Genomic DNA, 18,231 nt, shown 5'->3' with positions numbered 1-18,231 from the left:
GAATAAAACTTTTGGGCAATTCAGCTATTGTATCATTTGGATTGTGATAAAAGAAAAAGTTATCGCTAAGGGGGTGTTTGGCAAAAAAACTTATTGCTTATTAGCTTATTAACTTATAAGCTAATAAGTAAGTGTGATGTAACTTATGAAAAAATGACTTATTAGAGGTTCCCCACCGGAATAAATTATTTTTCATCCAAACACTTATAATGGTGTGGAACCACTAATAAACTAATAAGTTGTTTTAATAAGCTTAGCCAAACACCCTAAGTGGATTAATATTAGAAAGTAATAGTTACCTTTTTTCTTTTTGAAACGACATATCCAACATTCAACCTATTCCTAAACTACACCTTAAATCCACCCTATGTCCAATGGGACTTGAACCCTCAACGTTAAAAGAAAATGGCAAAAACCGATACTGGGGCTAGAAGCTTGATAGAATAGTTACCTAATTATAGTTACCTAATTGGTAGATTGCAATGGATCAAATTCGTCGCAGTGATTGTTGCAAGAGAAACTGAGAAAGAGAAAGGAAAACAAAACCAGAAACAAGGAAAGAAAGAAACACGAGTCCATGACTGATCAGTGATTCGTCGTTAGGGTTTTATCCCCACTTCCAACAGCATGGATCAACACAGAGAATACCGTTCCTCTTGGTCCTACGACAACTCTGTCCCTCCACCTTCCTACCACGACGGCGGTAACTTTAACCATGGTAGCGGATTCTCTAACGACGGCCACTTCGATCACCACCGTAGATACCAAAACCACCATCAAGATGTCGGTAACGAACCAAACGACTCATTTGGATACGCCATTGGAACTGCATTTGCTGGACGAAAGCGACAATTCTCTCACTCTGCTCACGGACCTCCTGGTTTGTTACCTTACTTTTGCAATTCAAAGCAACAAATACATCCATAGATTTTATAAACATTTCCGAAACAACAGCTATAAACTATTTCCCCCTGGAATTGATAGCTTCTTACCTTCAGATATGATATGGATTTTTATTTATTTATTTATTTTCCAAGCCGCACCAAACTTTATAACAAGTACTGGAGATCGAAGACTTGCTGAAGGAGTTTTATTGTCTCAGGATACAACAATGATGGAAATTATGCGAAGCTTTATGTTAAAGGGGTCCCAAGAGAAGTCACTGAACAAGATGTAAGTTGTTTACATCTAACATCAGATTCCCATCCCCCAATTTGATGATGGTTGCATACATGACATATTATTCTAATTAGAAATTACAAACATCACCAAAGGTTAAGCCCCCTTTGTATAAATCTTCAAATTTCTACTTTACATAATACTTTTGAAGTTAAACCAAATTTATGTCCTTCCCCTGATTACCTATACTTTCCCTTCCATGCTGTCATGTAGTAAGACCTTTTTGATGATATCTTAGCGACCTACAAGTGACAATGGAGCATCCATTCATTTTAGGAGCCAATAATTGCATCTCAACTACACCCATTTTCATGTATCTTGCGTCAGCTTAATGAAGTTCACCATCTTTTTAGAACAGAGCAATATGCTTCTCATAAAAATGACAACCTTTTCTGTTCTAAACTGGAAATGATCAGACATAGTTCACAAGGGAAGACTGGACTGGCATGCTTTATAATTCATATGATAGAGAATATTATCAACTGAGTTTGATGGTCTTTGGTGCATGATTTTTGTTTGTTATGCCTTTAAGTGTAACTTCTTTCGCATCTATGATCATGAAAATCATTTTTTTTTGGTATGCAATCATCATTGATCAAAATCATATCATCAGTCTCTACCATGTAATAAGAACTATATTGCTTTCATCATCATAGTTTTCCTTTATCTTATCAGATCCGTTCCTTATTTGGTAAACATGGAAACATCATTGAGGTCGTTCTTTTCAAGCAACTAAAAAGCGTACAAGAGCAAGGTAAAGTAGAATAGTCACCATGAGCAATATATTTTGATAAATAATCTCTGGTTCACACAAAAAGTTACTGGTTGTGCTAGGACAAAGTAAAAGGCGTTAATTAGATATTTTCTTGATTCGGTGTATAAAAACTGAAAATCATGTAATGAGTTTATAAATTAACATCAGCAACCTGTATCTCCAGAATGTTGTTTTGTGAAATATGCAAAGACAGAGGATGCTGCCCAAGCTATACGAGCATTACATAATCAACATAGTTTTCCTGGGGTAAGTTTAATACACTGGAGATGATGGTTAAACCTTTTGTCTGATTGTAGCTATGAATCTTGTTATTCCAGGGAATGCGTCCCATTGAAGTTAAATATGCCTCAAGCTCAAAGAAACACGAACATCTAGGTAACTCCATCTTATTGCGTAGTTGCATCCCCTTTCTAATTCTTTTATTTTTTCTCGAAATATTTGCAAAGATTTTAATTGACCAAGGTGTCAACCTATCTCGTCATCTCTCTCTATGCCTATGCCTATGCCTCTGTGTTGTGTGATGTGATAGGGTGCTTCAGGACGAATGAATGCAAAGTGTTTGTTGGTTTCCTGAACAAGCATGCATCCGAAGGGGAAATTGCAGAAGTATGCTCCACTCTAAAACTTTTACTTGCTTATCTGGAGATGTTTCATGTCCCTTTTGTTGCACCACATTTTAGTGTACAAGTTTGATTATCTTGCCACTTGGATGCCGTATAATTATAGAATAAGACTGTGTATTTGAGCACCTCTGTTTGGTCATCAGATAATCTTGTATGTTTGTAGACTCCTTCAAAAAAGTTTACTTGAATTTGGGTACTATCATATGTATAGTATGTGTTGTAGTCTAGGTATTTGAGATAGGATTGAATGATTGAACTAGAATCAAATGTTTCAAGTGCCTTTTGCGAGCACAGTCTCTCCTCTCCTAAGAACTGAGTTCTAACTGAACAAAAGAATAGCTAGCTAACTAACTTGTAATGACCTCTTATTTATACTAGGATTAGCACCGACCTAACTAGGAAATGACAATAATACTCCTAGTCACATCCTTTATCGCATAAATAAGAAAAGAGGTCAACCAAATAGGTGGGTCAACGAAGGCTAGTCACACCAACAAAGTTAACCCAAGCCTTTACGCCTGACCACCTCTCTTATATCTATTTTATGATATAGCTCCACTGGCTTTCACTTCCCAAGACAAGGTTTTTATGAGTGTCCTCAATCCTCAACAGACAAATGAATAAGACGGTCCATTGTTTCTAACAAGGAAAGAAAAAGACTTGGTCTCAATGGTTGAGTATTTGTAAATGGACTCCCTTTAAAGCCTTGTGTTTGATCATAACTATGGTTTCCACTTTCCACCCTATTAGCTGCTATCTTGGATGACCTGAAATTCAATTAACAGAAAATGAAGACCATGGAAAGACATTAATTTCTTTCAATGTATCTTTTGCCCACTTTCATACCCCGCTGTTCGGTTCCATGTCTCTCAGCTCAAAAGAGAAGAGACATTGGAGTCCAACCTTGTTGTTCTCAGTTGCTGCCACACTTGCGTCATCCTCCTTCCAACTTGAGGACAAGCTGCCTCTTTAGGGGTACCTTCACTTACTCTACAAACAAGTAGAAACATCTTTTAGTGGAAGGGCATTTTGGGTATTTTCCATTTTATCTATGTTGGGATTTGGTCTATAGATAGTGGTGAGAATAAGGCGTTGGTATCTTTTTGTGATCTGATGCCTTTGGGAGAGGTTAGTCTCTCGAATACTAACATTTTCTTTTTTGCATTGTAATCCTCTGGATTTTTAAGTATTTTGGGTGTGAGAATTCATATTTGAGTATTATTTTCCCTCTTGTTACTGGATTGTTGTTCAAGTTCATACCATTTTGTTACATCCGAAGATTTGGATGAGTTACATTTTTTTTCTTTCTTTCTATCATGGGCCTGATACGTGCTACATGTCATTAAAGAACTCATCTTTCCGTTGATACCACTATGTATTTTTTTTTTTCTCAAGAATGTAAACCTTTTATTTATGTAAGAGTCTTTTATATGCTTCTGATTTGAAAAAAAAAACATTCATTTTCAGATATTTTCCCCTTATGGGTGTGTTGAAGAGGTGTTCCTACTGCGTGATGAACAGAAGCAGAACCGTGGTTAGTCATTTGCATGAAACATTATAATGTGATGTGTAATCAATCATATGTCAATTCTTTCTGCAGACAGGTTTATAAATGTTTTGTATTAATTATTATTATACATGTTGATGGTTTAAACTAAGGCATGGGATTCATCACATTCACTCACAAAGATATGGCTGTTGCTTCAATTAATGGTCTGCACGGAAACTATGTGATGAAAGTATGTATGACTACATAATGATTTTAGCTCCCTCCCTATTTCTACTTGCAATTAATGAATAATGATCTTGGTTTAGGGTTGTGATCAGCCCTTGGTTGTCCGGTTTGCAGACCCAAAGAAGCCAAAAACTTGGGAAAACAGGTAGTTTACTTTTATCCAATCTTTCTAGTTAGCACAGTTTTTGTTATGTGTAAAGAAGAGAAGAGATCATGTACTTCTTTCCTTGGTCTGTTCTTTTTTAGCCACTCACTGATCCTCAATATTAATATTAATATTTGCATCTATTTATCTAACTGTTTTGGCGTTGTGTGTTGCTGCAGATGTGCACCTTACATGAATGATCCAGTGGGTCAAACCTCACTACTACCTAATAATACTTCACATATGGATATGGTTAGCCCTCTCTCTCTTCCTACATATCTCATCTCGTGTCCCATACATGCATAGATTTTGGAAATCATCTTTAGCTTTAGCTTTATCTGTTGTGTTTGTGAAGAATATTTTGTCTAGACTAGTGGTAATGGGAAAGGGAAGCTTAATTAAAAGAGTTGGTTTATTGTTTGTATCGGTGAGTGTGTGTAGTATTCACATACTGGAAACGGAAACGGAAGCGAGCCTCCATCGGTTTCCAGCTCTACTACTTGTGTGCCTGGCCCTGGCCCCACTACAAGTAGTGAGTTGGCAGTAGATCTGGCTGATGCTGATGCTGATGCTGATGCTGATTGTGATTGGAGTGAGCATATATGTCCTGATGGCAATGCATACTATTATAACTCTGAAACATGTGAAAGCCTGGTAACACTTTTTATACTTTTGCAGCTTTTATATATATATATATATATATATATATATATATATATATATATATATATATATATAATACAACTAACTCTCTCTCGGTGTCCTGTCAGTGGGAGAAACCAGAGGAATACAGCTATTACAAGCAACAACTTCTTGACAAGTGCCATTATTAATCCTCCATGTCAGCAGCATACCTATCGAGGTCTTAACTAAAACAATCTCGTCTCATCTCACACACAGCCTATTCAGATCTTGTTAATTGTGTTGTCTAACAGTAACACTTGACATCTGCTTTTCAGGTTTATATATTTATGTCATCTTCTCTTTTCATGTCATACCAATACCAATACCATGGGGAATGCTAACCAATCCATCAGCTAGGAGCTAGATAGGGTCACGTTTGACAAAGCATATGTTATTAATGTTTGGTAGCCAGGTGAAATTGTTTAATATCTCTATTAATCTTATTAACATATATAGATATAGTGGTATGATTCCCATGTGAGGGTGAGGGTGGACAACTATCGTGGGGCCACATGCATGTAATGTTTCCATACAAATTTAATTTAGTGTGTTTGAGGAAAATGATTTAAACATGTTTGGTTTGGTTTGCACATGATATATGCATGGGTTTGATTTTTTTTGGAGATTCATTGAATTGAATTTGAATGGGAAACAAATCACAAGTAAAAGATACTGGATATTGGATTGTACAAAACATGTCACCCTCTGCGCTTTTTACCTTTTAGTGCTTCATGACACCTTCTCCACGTCATGCTTAATTTTGCATAAATTGTAACTCGACTACTGCACCATCACCTACGCCTACTATATATTTATATACCTAATTAAATGCACATTTGCCTTTTTAACTTTTTTATTTCTTTTCTCTTGAAATAGTTTGGCCCGGGGGAAATAAAAAAAATATTTCACTACAGTTCTAAAGAAACAAAAATAGTTTGAATGTGATTAATTCTTTTCTTTATGATGATCCTGGCCAATTTGTAAACAGTACGCTTATCCCTCCTACTGAAAATACAATAATGATAATAATTAATAATAATAATAAAAAATCATGTAGAAAGAAAGACTCCTGTACAATTGATCCTTATTTTTATTTTTATTTTTGTCACTGGAGACGCATGAATTAATTTAAAGTTCACTTAAAAATTCGATGAAAATGTTCAGTAGTAATCTCAAAGCAAACATATTGTCGTTACAACTAAGTTGAACTTAGTAAGAACAAGATAGTGGGTTTAACCTCGTATATATAGTTTTTTAATTTAAAATACTTGACAAGTTAAATTTATTAAAAGAAACGGATCGAAAAGGGTACACCGTTAGAAAATATCAGGAATATAATTTAAGAATTAAGAGTGCCCGGATCGACTTAATAATTATATTGGACAAAAAGTGTATATGACAATTAAAACTGCCAGCATGCCTCAGTAACCAAGCTAGTCAGTCTGGCATTAACCAAAATGAATCGGAATTGTGAAGCACAAAAAGTGATGTTAATACATATATATTAATGCAATAATTAAATTGTTTGGCGTTTGGTAAAGGACAAGCAGCTAGGTTTATATAATTGACACAGACCATTCCTATCTACAAAAGACCGGGATTAATAAAGTAAAAACTAAGGTCTTCCATGCTAGCTATATATACACTGGAACAAGGTACGTATTAATTAATGCTGGGATGTTTGATATATAATTGAAAGACGATCGAAGATGCATGATGAATGAGTGATGAATTAAGTGTTGCTTGTGGATAGCATATCCGGCCTGATCAAGAAGACCTGCAGCTGCTCCTTAATTGGTCTAGTTTCATGCATATATGGTAGCTGCAGGCCGAGCATAGCTAAGATATAGAGCTATGTATAGCTAATTATAGGTAGTGGGATTGATGATGATGCTGTTGTTGAGATGATGATTAAAGGATGGAATTTTAATAGTAGGTGCAGCAGAAGGGCTTGGGCTTGGATGGATGTGTTGACCTTCGTAAGTGGTAACAACGAAGGAGGGATCACCCATACACCTCTCCACTCTCTTCTTCACATTACAGGATGCACTTGTGCACCTGTAGTAGCTCCTGCAGTTAATTATAAACTTATATACATGTTGATTGAATCTAATGAAGAAAGAAAGCAGTAGTGCATGGCCAATTGGCTACCTCGGGAAAGGGCTGTTCTTGACAGCTTTCTGGCCGTACTTGCGCCATCTGTAGCCATCATCCAGATGATCAATCTCAGTCCTCGTCATGAATGCAAATCTTGCTTCTCTCTCTTTCTTCTTCTTCTTCTTCTTTAATGTCTTTCTCTCATCATCTCCATCCACCTTCGTTCTCTTCGATTCCATGCACCTGTAATATGTAATGTATTACATAATCATTAATCCTAGCTATGTATTATACATGATCTTCGATCTTCAACATGCATATATATATATATATATATATATATATATATATATATATATATATATATATATATATTCCCATGCATTTTTAAATATTTCATTTGATTTCTCTTCAGAATATTAAAACCTTAAACAAACTTGTGGCTGTAGTTTAGTGGTAAGAATTCCACGTTGTGGCCGTGGAGACCTGGGCTCGAATCCCAGCAGCCACATAAATATACAAGTCTTTTTATTTTTTATATACGTATACTGTTAAGGAGAATATCCATTTTTCATTTCACTATAGTTAAAGTGTTCATTCACAAATAACTTTACATACTTACAATTTCCTTAAATACTATTATTTTATAAACAGTTTAATTAAACCTACTATCTAAGAATACAGGAACAGCGAATTTCTCACGACAGTAGAATGTTACTAAGAAAACCTATTTTTGTAATAGTCTTTATTTATTTATTTATTAAAGATGGATACTAGATTACACTTAGGTTAGAGAACCAGTTATAAACTTACTGTTTCAGGGGCTTGTGTAGTTGATCAACAGTAGCAGCAGCAGCAGCAGCAGGTTGAGGTGAGGAGAGGGAAGAAGCATTCGGTGATGAAATTGAAGGGTGCACATTTAACACCACCGATATCGATGATTCTTCTCCAGCAACCTCATCAACAGTTACATCCTCCTCCTTGTAATGATCATGATCATGTTGGTTCGAATGAGGATGAGCTGACGATGATGATGGTGGTGATGGCAGCTGATGGTCATGGTGGTACATCATCATCATCATATTATTAATGTCAAAGATGGAAGAAGAAGAAGGAGATGAATAGTTATGATCATGAAAACCACCCTGCAATAACTCCATGAACCCTAAGGAAGTCTTTTGCTCGGACCCAAAAGCAGTCTGATCCAGTACTGGTAGTGATGAAAACGGGTCAGAAGGAATATCCATATCCATGTGAGGATAGGGATTATTCTGATTCTCCATTTTGATCATCATCATCATCATCATCAACTCTTTGGTGTCCATGGCTTCTAGTTCCATCTGTAACAGGACCTTTGCTCACTCTTATAATGTTGTGTGCTAATTAATCAATTTCGATCTAGCTAGCTAGGAAATAGGAATATCAATCAAGAGGGGGAAGGGTTTCGGTGGTAGTAGTATAGTAATAAGGAGGAATTAAAGGAGGCTTGGGGTGAAAGGTTGACCGGAAATAGGCGGTGAATGATGGTACGGACGACAGAGAGGAACCGGTGACCATATTAAATGCGACCAATGACTCTGTCTCACAGATAGATAAGAAAGAGGGAAGGGGTGGTAACTTGTAGCTCTATCTAACCGACCACCGTGGTCAATTTTCGTTTGTCTTTTAATGGAAACTATCGTCTTTGGTCCCTATACTATTATCTTTATTTAATACGATACAAATATTTCTTTTTTGTTTTTTCTGTATCTTTCTGACTCCTTGGGTAAGATGTATTACATGATGCACCTTTATTTCTTTTTCAAAATTATGTTTTCTTTTTTTATTTGATTTTTTACATCTAAAAAACCTTGTAGTTTCAATATTAATTGTTAAGTGAATTATATATAGATAAATGATTTGCATATAACAATTTTTTTCTATATAAAAATATTTATATTTTATAAAATTTTAGAATACTACATTTTAAATAACAAAGTGTTATATACAAGTAGAAACTATTAATAAAAAAAAGTTCGAAATGAAAAATCAAAGGATTCATGTAAAGAAGGACAAGTGCGGGGAGGGTGTGAACGTAGATTTGGGTTTAAGGAGCCTTGGGAATCTGTGCACAAGTTGTGGTACTATGTGCCGTGTACCACTTTTTCTTTTTTATTTATTTATTTTCCAATATTTAAATTTCCCTCCCATCTCTAAATAATTAAGATTTTAGAAAAATATACTTTTGTTGTTTAAGAATAAATATAAATACCCTATTTAATATATTTTACAAGAATTTATGCCATATTTCTTATATAAACAATAAATATAGTAAGCAAAACAAATGAGACAATCTTCGCTAAAAATAGTTATAAACTTTTAAATGTTAAAACTTCCAGAAAAATTAAAAACCGAATACTTTAGAAACTACATAAATTATTTTTTGGATTGAGATTTTGCAGTTTAATTATTAAACTTGTATTTGCAAACAAATTTTTTTTTTCAAATACTAAAAATTAAAAGCTATTAAAAAATCATGCTTAGCATTTCGTAAATCACCGTAAAAACAAAAGGCAACGTTTCAAATTTCAATCCTCATTTCGTCTCGAAGATGCATTGATATCTACATTATTTTATTAATTATAATGTTTTAAGTCTATGTTTTATATCACTACTAGAAACATGGGTTTTAGAGACGGAAGAATCCGTCGCTAAACGATGTTTGCGATGGATCAGCGACGGATTCACTCCATAGGTAATTAAAAAGTGGCTAATGACTCAGCGAGGGTTCTAGCGACGGATCCGTTTTTCCTTGCGACAAATTTAGCGATAGAATATCCGTCGCTAAATGTCACTCAATACATTTACTCAGGGCATTAGCGACAAAATTTGTTAAAGTCATTCCGCCGTTCTATCGCAAATTCCGTGATCAATTTTTTTTTCCGTAGCTAATCCCTTGCAAAATTCATATACTAATTTTTTTTCCGTCGCTGATCTGTCGCAAACTTTAGACATGATTTTTTTTCCATAGCTAATCCCTTGCAAAATTCATACATTAATTTTTTTTTTCCATCGATGACCGTCGCAAACTTTAGACATGATTTTTTTTTCCGTAGCTAATCCCTCGCAAATTTTTTGCATTATTTTTTTTTGTCACTAATCCGTCGGGAACTTGTAATATCATTTTTTTATTATGATTCTAAAAGAAAAAAAATACTACAATCATCAAATTATTATACTAAAAAACATCAAATAATGATACAACCAAACATTCCAATACCAAAACTATCAAAGTTTACTAAAGTATCATTCAAAAAACATCCAAAAACAAAACTGTCCACATAACATCAAACTCCCAACGGTTGAGAACATTTTAACACCAAGAAATCCAAAGTATGCAAAAGAGGTACAAACAGAAAAAAGTTTAACCTTCAAAATAAGCATCGGGAAATGAGTTTTCACAAAACATAACTTCAAAATAACATTTTAGCTGCTCTCTTCATTTCATGTTCATCCAATCATCTTCGGTTCTCATTCCTATAAAACATTATTCAAAACAATCAAAAACATCAAATGCAAAAGGTTAACAAGTCATTCAAAAACATCAAATACTAATGGTTAACATCATATTACCTCTGATTTTCAATTTCCCATCATATTTTGCAAGGCTGCATACATCTTCTCCATTGCTTCATATTTTGCATCAATTTGTTGTTGTTTGACATCTATTGTTGCAGCTTTGGCATCTATTTCCTCACGTATTTGTTGATGTTTAGCTTCCATTTCTGCAGCTTTAGCATCCATTTCCCCACGTATCTCGTTTCGTACACGTTCATAGACAACCTAAAGTACAATGCCATGATATGAAACTTTGTAAGTACAATGCTATAATAGGAAACTTTGTAAGTACAATGCTATGATAGGAAACTTTGTAAGTACAATGCGATGATAGGAAACTTTGTAAGTACAATGCCATGATAGGAAACTTTGTAAGTACAATGCCATGATAGGAAACTTTGTAAGTACAATGTCATGATAGGAAACTTTGTAAGTACAATACCATGATAGGAAACTTTGTAAGTACAATGCCATGATAGGAAACTTTGTAAGTACAATGCCATGATATGAAACTTTGTAAGTACAATGCTATGATAGTAAATTTTTATAAAGTACAAAATTAAACGAACCTCTTGGGATGTTATTGTACTAGATGTTCCTTCCAAAAAGCTCGCTGGTCAGACACAGATCCGAATCCATATATTCTTCCTTTCTTGACTCCTCCAGAAACATCACACCATGTTTCATTATCCAAAAGGGGGTGGCAACTAGTATCATCACCAAACTTAGCCACCATAGCACTTTCATAAGCCTCCTATTATAGCAAAAAAAAAAAAAAACATGAAAAAACAGAAACATGAAAGAAAGAATGGAATGGTTCATTCCATTTAATTAAAATCATAATCAAGGAATGAAATGAACCACTTCATAAGCCTCCTATTAATTAATACTCAAACCTTGCATAAAGTTGATTACTACTTACAAAACACTTAATTATAACTAGGCAGAGGATCAAACATTTAAAGATAATAATTTGTTTCTTTTCTTTTGTTAGTTGATTACTACTTATGAAAGATTTGTTTTCTGTCAATTTGTTGCTTTAACAAAGTCATTAACCCGAGTAGTAGGAAGTTTTGTTTCCTACAAAAGAATTGAAAATACCTGAACTTTAGTTGCCTTTGGTGTAATGTACTCTTGAGTAGACTGTTTAGTGTGCAACCTTGCATAAAGTTCAACTCCTGTAGGAGGGCGTTTAAGTGTTGCTTGCTACAAAATCCATTAGTAATACATTAAAAAACAAAACAAAAAATCAATAGTCTAAGTGGAAACTAAGGTGAGATGCAAACATCTTACCATTCTTTTCTTATGTTGACGAATAGATATAGAACCCCCAGTATGTTTGGAAACAGAGCTATCTTCTAATTTATTTATGTTATTTTTCCCTGATTGTGATAAACGTTTCCATTTGGATGTGGTCCACAGTTCATTGATAATTTTTTCCCAATACTCCTTTTTATCCAATTTGGGCGATAGTCCTTTAGCAAATTTAAATCACCTTCTAGTGAGGCATTCACATTTGCAGCTTGTGCAAGTTTTAAAGATTCTTCACGTGCTCTTCGCATTGTGTCAGGAAATCGTTTCTTCATACAGTCTTCCCATACCTTGCGAGCAAGAAAATCAGTCTCTTCGGGCCAGACATACAAACCCTACATGTAGATCACGCATACAATTATCTTTTTCATTTTACACCAAGTTTTACTTTGATAAATCATAAAAATAATAAGCACAAACCTTGAAGTGTTCCCACATTGCATCACGATGTTCTTTGTCAACCTTCTTCCACGAGGTCCATGGGCCGTCAAACATCGTCTTCAGTATACATGTGATGTCTCTGATCACTGAAATCTGATCCGTAAATCTTGCAAAAAATAAATAATTAAAAAATTAGCATTAGTATTATCATTAACAAGTAAATTCATTTTCATAAACAATTGTAAAATTAACATTAGTACTCGTTTTCAGACTCGACTTCAATGAACTTCCTTTTTGATGGGTTACTTGGAACTTGTTCCAAGATGTTTGATCCTCTAACTGAAGAAGAAGGTTGACTTTCTGCATTATTGTGTGATTGAGATGCATTTCTATCTCCAGCATCACGACCACCAATGTGACTACCACTGCGACCACCACCACGGGCTCCTCGTGGCCCCATTAGTAAAAAAATAACCCTTAAAATCAAGAATTAATAAACTATTGGTTAGAACAAGTATGTATTATAATAGAAAATTATAGAAGTAAGAGAAGGTAACATGCTATAATACACAAATAAATGAAAGTACAATGTATATAGAAAAAGAAAACGATCATTTTAGCTAAAAAGTTATTAATAAGGTCCATTAGGCAATATATAGTTCCAAATACATTGTTTCATTCTACATTTTTAGTAATTACTCATCATCAGAATTATCATCACATATGTTGTCTTCATCTTCAATATCATATTCGGATGAATCATCCAAGTTATCATCAACTTCTTCATCTTCTTCTCTCTCAATGTCATTGTCATTAACTTCTTCTATTTCTCCTTCAATTACATGAGAAAGGGGTCCTGCCACCTCATTTGCACCGCTACTTGTAGAAGGTAAAGTCGCTTCACTTTCTTGAAAGAATTGGTCCTCTTCATCCTCATCATCATCTTCTTCAGTAACACATTGTCGTAGATCATATACACCCCTTGGCTTCGTCTTGACGACAACCCACCAATCTTTCAAATCCTTCATTGTAGGATATGGTGCATAATACACTTGTTCTGCTTGTGACGCTAGGATAAACAAATCTTCATTTCTTAGCCTTGATTTGTATTTAATATCAACCAAATTATGCTTTCGATCCACACGTACCCCTTCAGTAGGGTTAAACCATGTACACTTGAACAATACTACAACACAACGCCCTATGCCTTGATATTCTACTTCCAAGACCTCATCCAACAACCAATAATAGTCACACTCAGTCTCATTGTAACAAGTCCCTCTTACACATACACCACTATTGTGTGTGACCCGTCCACCACCATATTTTTCAGTATGAAACTTGTAACCATTGATAAAGTATCCTTTATAGGACCTAACATGTCGTAATGGTCCTCGTGCAAGGCATTTCAGATGTTGACTGATATCATTTGATTGTTGAAAAAACTACATTGATAAATTCATTTGTTAACTAATTCACAGGGGAAGACACTTTGGTAATACAAATTTTGCTCGTATCATACTCACATGATCTTTAAACCACTTAGCAAAATGTTGATCCCTAAACCTTTCAAATGCTCCATCATCCATATCAGGTTGTCTTTGGATCACATAATTTTCAAACAACCTTAAAAAATAACAAACATTTTAGAGATTCACGACATCAAGGAAAAATAGATAACTTGACATACCTTAAAAAAAGGTAGAACCTCAACACAATTGATCAAGATGTAATTATGAGCAATACGCATCTCATCATCTGTCAAAGGCCTTCGTTGACCACTTTTTTCGAATAATCTTCGAGATGGAACTTTGAAAATGCTTAATCGAGAGTCGACCATGGTATAACTAGGAATGTCTGGGGCAAAATTACGTGACTCACGATTCAACCGGGTTTTGATTGTAGGCAAAAAGTATTGTGAGCAAAAATTCGATATTTCTTTAATCATGTAAGCCTCAACAATGGACCCCTAAACCTTCACATGGTTTTTTATCTTTCTTTTCATTAATACCAACTTCCTAAAAAGATGTTGGAAAAGGTTTATTAGAAATTCCATAGGTTTTATGGTAAAATCTTTTGTATGGTAAAAAATATACCTTTCATAAAGATACATCCACCTATATTGAACCAGACTACCAAGCATAGCTTCTCGAGCTAAGTGGATAACAAGATGCTCCATTGAGTCAAAGAATCCAGGTGGAAATATTTTTTCCAACTTGCAAATGGTTTCAACAATAGTAGTTTGCAAGCGCTGTAAGTCATCTACGCGTAACACCCGTGAACATATTACACGAAAGAATGTACACAACTATGTAATTGCATCCCATGTTGAATTTGGCACCATACCTCTTAGAGAAATAGGCAACAATATTTGAAGAAATACATGGCACTCGTGACTCTTGAATTTGTAAAAGCTATTATCATCTACATTAACGCACCCCCCAAGTTTGAGGCGTATCCGTCCGGGAATTTAAGTTTAATCAACCATTGGCATATTTTAGTTACTTGTTCTTTGCTCAAAGCAAACAATGCTCTCTTTTTCATATCCTTAATTCCCTTCTTCCATGTATGGCATTGCACTCGATTGCAAGACATTTCTATATCTTTTCTTGCATTCATGTTGTCTTTGCTTTTTGGAGTGTCCATAACGTTGTTGAAAATATTTTCAAACACATTTGTCTCAATGTGCATGGGATCAAGGTTGTGTCGTATTAAAAACTTCCGCCAATATGGTAGCTCCCAAAAGATGCTCCTCTTAACCCAATTATGAGTAATCCCGAAACCAGGCAATTTTGCATTCTTCGCTCTAAAAGGTTTGCCTTCATAAACAGTTGGAAAGTGTCGTACTTGCTCCCAAATCTGATCACCACTTTATATTGGTGGGGGGCTAGATCGCTCAACCTTATTAGCCAAATATCCTGTTTTGTCAACCCTATATGTGTGTTGTTCAGGTAAAAATTTTCGATGGCAGTCAAACCACATGGTTTACTACCATGGTGTAACCGAAACGACCCCGACCCTCCCCTACAATACAGACATGCTAACTTGCCATGTGTGCTCCATCCCGATAACAATGCATAAGCAGGAAAGTCACTAACTGTCCAAAGAAGTATAGCTTTCATTGTGAAATTGCATTTAGTCGAAGCATCATAAGTGACAACACTGTATGTATATAGCATCTTTAACTCGTCAATTAATGGCCTAAGAAACACATCTATATTTTGACATGGGCTCTTTTTTCCAGGAATAACTATGCTTAATTGAACATATGGTTCTTTTAAGCACATCCAAGGAGGCAAGTTATAAATTGAAAGGAAAACAGGCCAACATGAATACGGGGTTGTATTTGAGTTATTTGGACTGAACCCATCGGTGCATAGCCCAAGGCGAACATTCCATGGTTCACTTGAAAATTCTGGATGCATTGAGTCGAAATGCTTCCAAGCCTCACCATGACTTAGATGGACCATCAAACCCGGTTCTGTCTGATGTTCATAGTACCATGTCATTTGCTTTGCCTTCTTTTTTGTCAAATACAACCTTTGGAGTCTAGGAGCAATCGGCAAGTACCTCATAACGAGATAAGGCAGTCTGCCACTCTTGTACCGATCATGATCACACACTCGACACTTAGTCAAATCAGAATCTGCCCCATAGAATATCATGCAATGGTTTTTGCAAGCATGAATCTTTTTTTTCTGGGAGTCTAATTATTTTCAAAAGCTTCTTCGTCTCATAGAAGTTCTCAACTAGTTTCTCACCTTTGGGTAGCATCCGCTTAATTATAGGAAGTATGTGATCATAGGCAGCCTCAGATATATTGTATTCCGACTTCCAATGCAACAACTCTGTTGCAGCTTGTAATTTTGAATAATTTTCACGTCCATCCCATGAAGGTTTATCAGCGTCTTCTAACATATCATAGAACCCCTTGGCAGTTGGATTTGGGAGTTCCTCCATTACATCCATCAATATTTGTGTACACCCATTAACATCATCATCATCATCATCATCATCTTCCATCGGATCCTGCATCAGATTAGAAGATTCTTCCTCATGCTGAGATATCGTATTTCTTTCACCATGTGCCCACCAAGTTGTGTAATTAGGAGTGAAACCATTTTGTAAAAAATGAAGCTCTATATCACCTCTTGTTTTATAAGGCTTGTTCTTGCATTTAGAACAAGGGCATCTAATATAATCCCCATCAACGGTTGCTTCATTAGAAAAAGCAACATCCAGAAATCCTTTGACAGATGCATGATATGTTGTGCTAAGATACCCATGATCTAACCTTTTGTACATCCAGTCTCTAGCACTATGTGTTGACATAATGACTAGCTACAACCAAATATATAAATACTACTCAGAACTTAGATAATGACTAGCTACAACCAAGTAAGAAGAAGTGGATTACAATAAATCCTTTGGATTAAACAAGAGTTGGAGGGGAGAGAAAGTAATCAAATAAATTTTAAGTGATAGACATATAACAAAGAATAAGATATAGCTTCAATATTCTTACACAAGTGACTATGCTATATAATCTATTAATAAAAAAATGAAGTCATTAACATTTCAAAGTACATTCATTGTGCTTATTGTATTGTAGAGGTAAATGTTGGAGATGGAAAATAAAAACAATTCTTGTAACTTTAGTTATTTTTCATATGACCATCTTAATCATGCATATATAGATTGGGTATATATACTAAATGTTGTAATCAATCTTCACAATTACAACCAAGCCATTTTTTTCCTAAATGTTGTCTGTGTAAATGGTGTTTAGAAAATATTTTAGAAGATAAGGGTACATTTGGAAATTTCCTAAATGCTGTCCTCCGAAGATGAAGACATTAAGAGTTTTCTAATGTGGAAGTTGTGTGATTAATAGTTTCCGATTTGTTTTTAATTAATTAATTTTAAGGTGGGTACCAAACAGGTAAGGTGTATGACCAAATATGTACAATTAAGGTGGTTTTGAGATTATATATGTTTGAAGAGTATGTTTATATAACTTTTAAGTTTAATATATAATAATATCTATATACATTATTAATTTTGGTATAACTTATTAGTTTTGGTTTGACCAAAAATATATTACAAAACTTTGTCATTGTGGTTTATTAAAAAAAATACATAAATGTGGGCAAAATGATAATTTTACCAGGATTGGATATGCTCTAATAAAAAAACGTAAGGGAAAAATGTAAATTCCACGGTCCCTAAACGATAACTATTTCAAAAAAAAAAATTTGCTGCTAGATCATGGCAAAATGACCATATTATCCCCCCTTAGGCCCTTATCAAATTTCTATTAAAAATACAAAATTTAGGGCAAATTCGACATTTTACCATATAATTCCAAAACAAAATGAAACCATAGGGAGAAAAAAACAAAAAAAAAAAAAATCCCAGAGGGGCCAAATTTAAAGCAAAATGAAGCCATTTGGATAAAAAAAAACACAAAATTCTTTTAGGTACCATATCTGAAAAACAATATAGCACAGGGCCCAAATTTGTAATTTACTAGTTAAAAAAACAAAAGATCCATGCATTGGTGTCCAGGGGTAAAACAGTCAGAAAAGGGAAAAGCAAACCAGGGGCAAACAAAATAACATCCAATGCATTTCAATTTTGATCAAAATGAAAAATATTAAGTATAATTTTTTTTGTTCTTTTTTACTGTGGTATAATGGAAATT

At 34.6% G+C, this 18,231-nt stretch overlaps 2 protein-coding genes and 1 non-coding gene across 3 annotated transcripts; 2 read left to right on the top strand and 1 right to left on the bottom strand.

Annotated features, from left to right (window-relative positions):
• Nucleotides 1-426: 426 nt before the first annotated feature.
• Nucleotides 427-5,713, top strand: LOC145134282 (flowering time control protein-related / FCA gamma-like protein). The gene is made up of 13 exons (XM_079069154.1): nucleotides 427-880; nucleotides 1,103-1,173; nucleotides 1,855-1,933; nucleotides 2,118-2,200; nucleotides 2,272-2,329; nucleotides 2,484-2,560; nucleotides 4,045-4,111; nucleotides 4,237-4,316; nucleotides 4,393-4,457; nucleotides 4,637-4,709; nucleotides 4,899-5,111; nucleotides 5,228-5,319; nucleotides 5,417-5,713. The coding sequence occupies exons 1-12, from the start codon at nucleotides 628-630 to the stop codon at nucleotides 5,288-5,290; spliced, it is 1,182 nt and encodes a 393-aa protein (XP_078925280.1). The 5' UTR covers nucleotides 427-627; the 3' UTR covers nucleotides 5,291-5,319; nucleotides 5,417-5,713.
• A 1,141-nt stretch (nucleotides 5,714-6,854) lies between these two features.
• On the bottom strand, nucleotides 6,855-8,713 carry LOC145134863 (uncharacterized). Its single transcript, XM_079069674.1, has 3 exons — nucleotides 8,052-8,713; nucleotides 7,293-7,481; nucleotides 6,855-7,211 (listed from the first exon to the last, which is right to left on the bottom strand). Exons 1-3 carry the CDS (start codon nucleotides 8,576-8,578, stop codon nucleotides 7,004-7,006), a joined length of 924 nt encoding a protein of 307 aa, XP_078925800.1. The 5' UTR covers nucleotides 8,579-8,713; the 3' UTR covers nucleotides 6,855-7,003.
• TRNAH-GUG (transfer RNA histidin (anticodon GUG)) lies at nucleotides 7,678-7,749 on the top strand. Its single transcript has one exon. It is a non-coding gene; the product is annotated as a tRNA-His (tRNA).
• Nucleotides 8,714-18,231: the final 9,518 nt, after the last annotated feature.

Source organism: Lactuca virosa, chromosome 8 (genome assembly GCF_052849685.1).
Source record: "Lactuca virosa cultivar CGN04683 chromosome 8, Lactuca_virosa_CGN04683_v6, whole genome shotgun sequence".
Classification (NCBI taxonomy): domain Eukaryota; kingdom Viridiplantae; phylum Streptophyta; class Magnoliopsida; order Asterales; family Asteraceae; genus Lactuca; species Lactuca virosa.
Note: the sequence above shows the minus strand (reverse complement) of the source record. Positions and strands in the feature narration are given on the sequence as shown.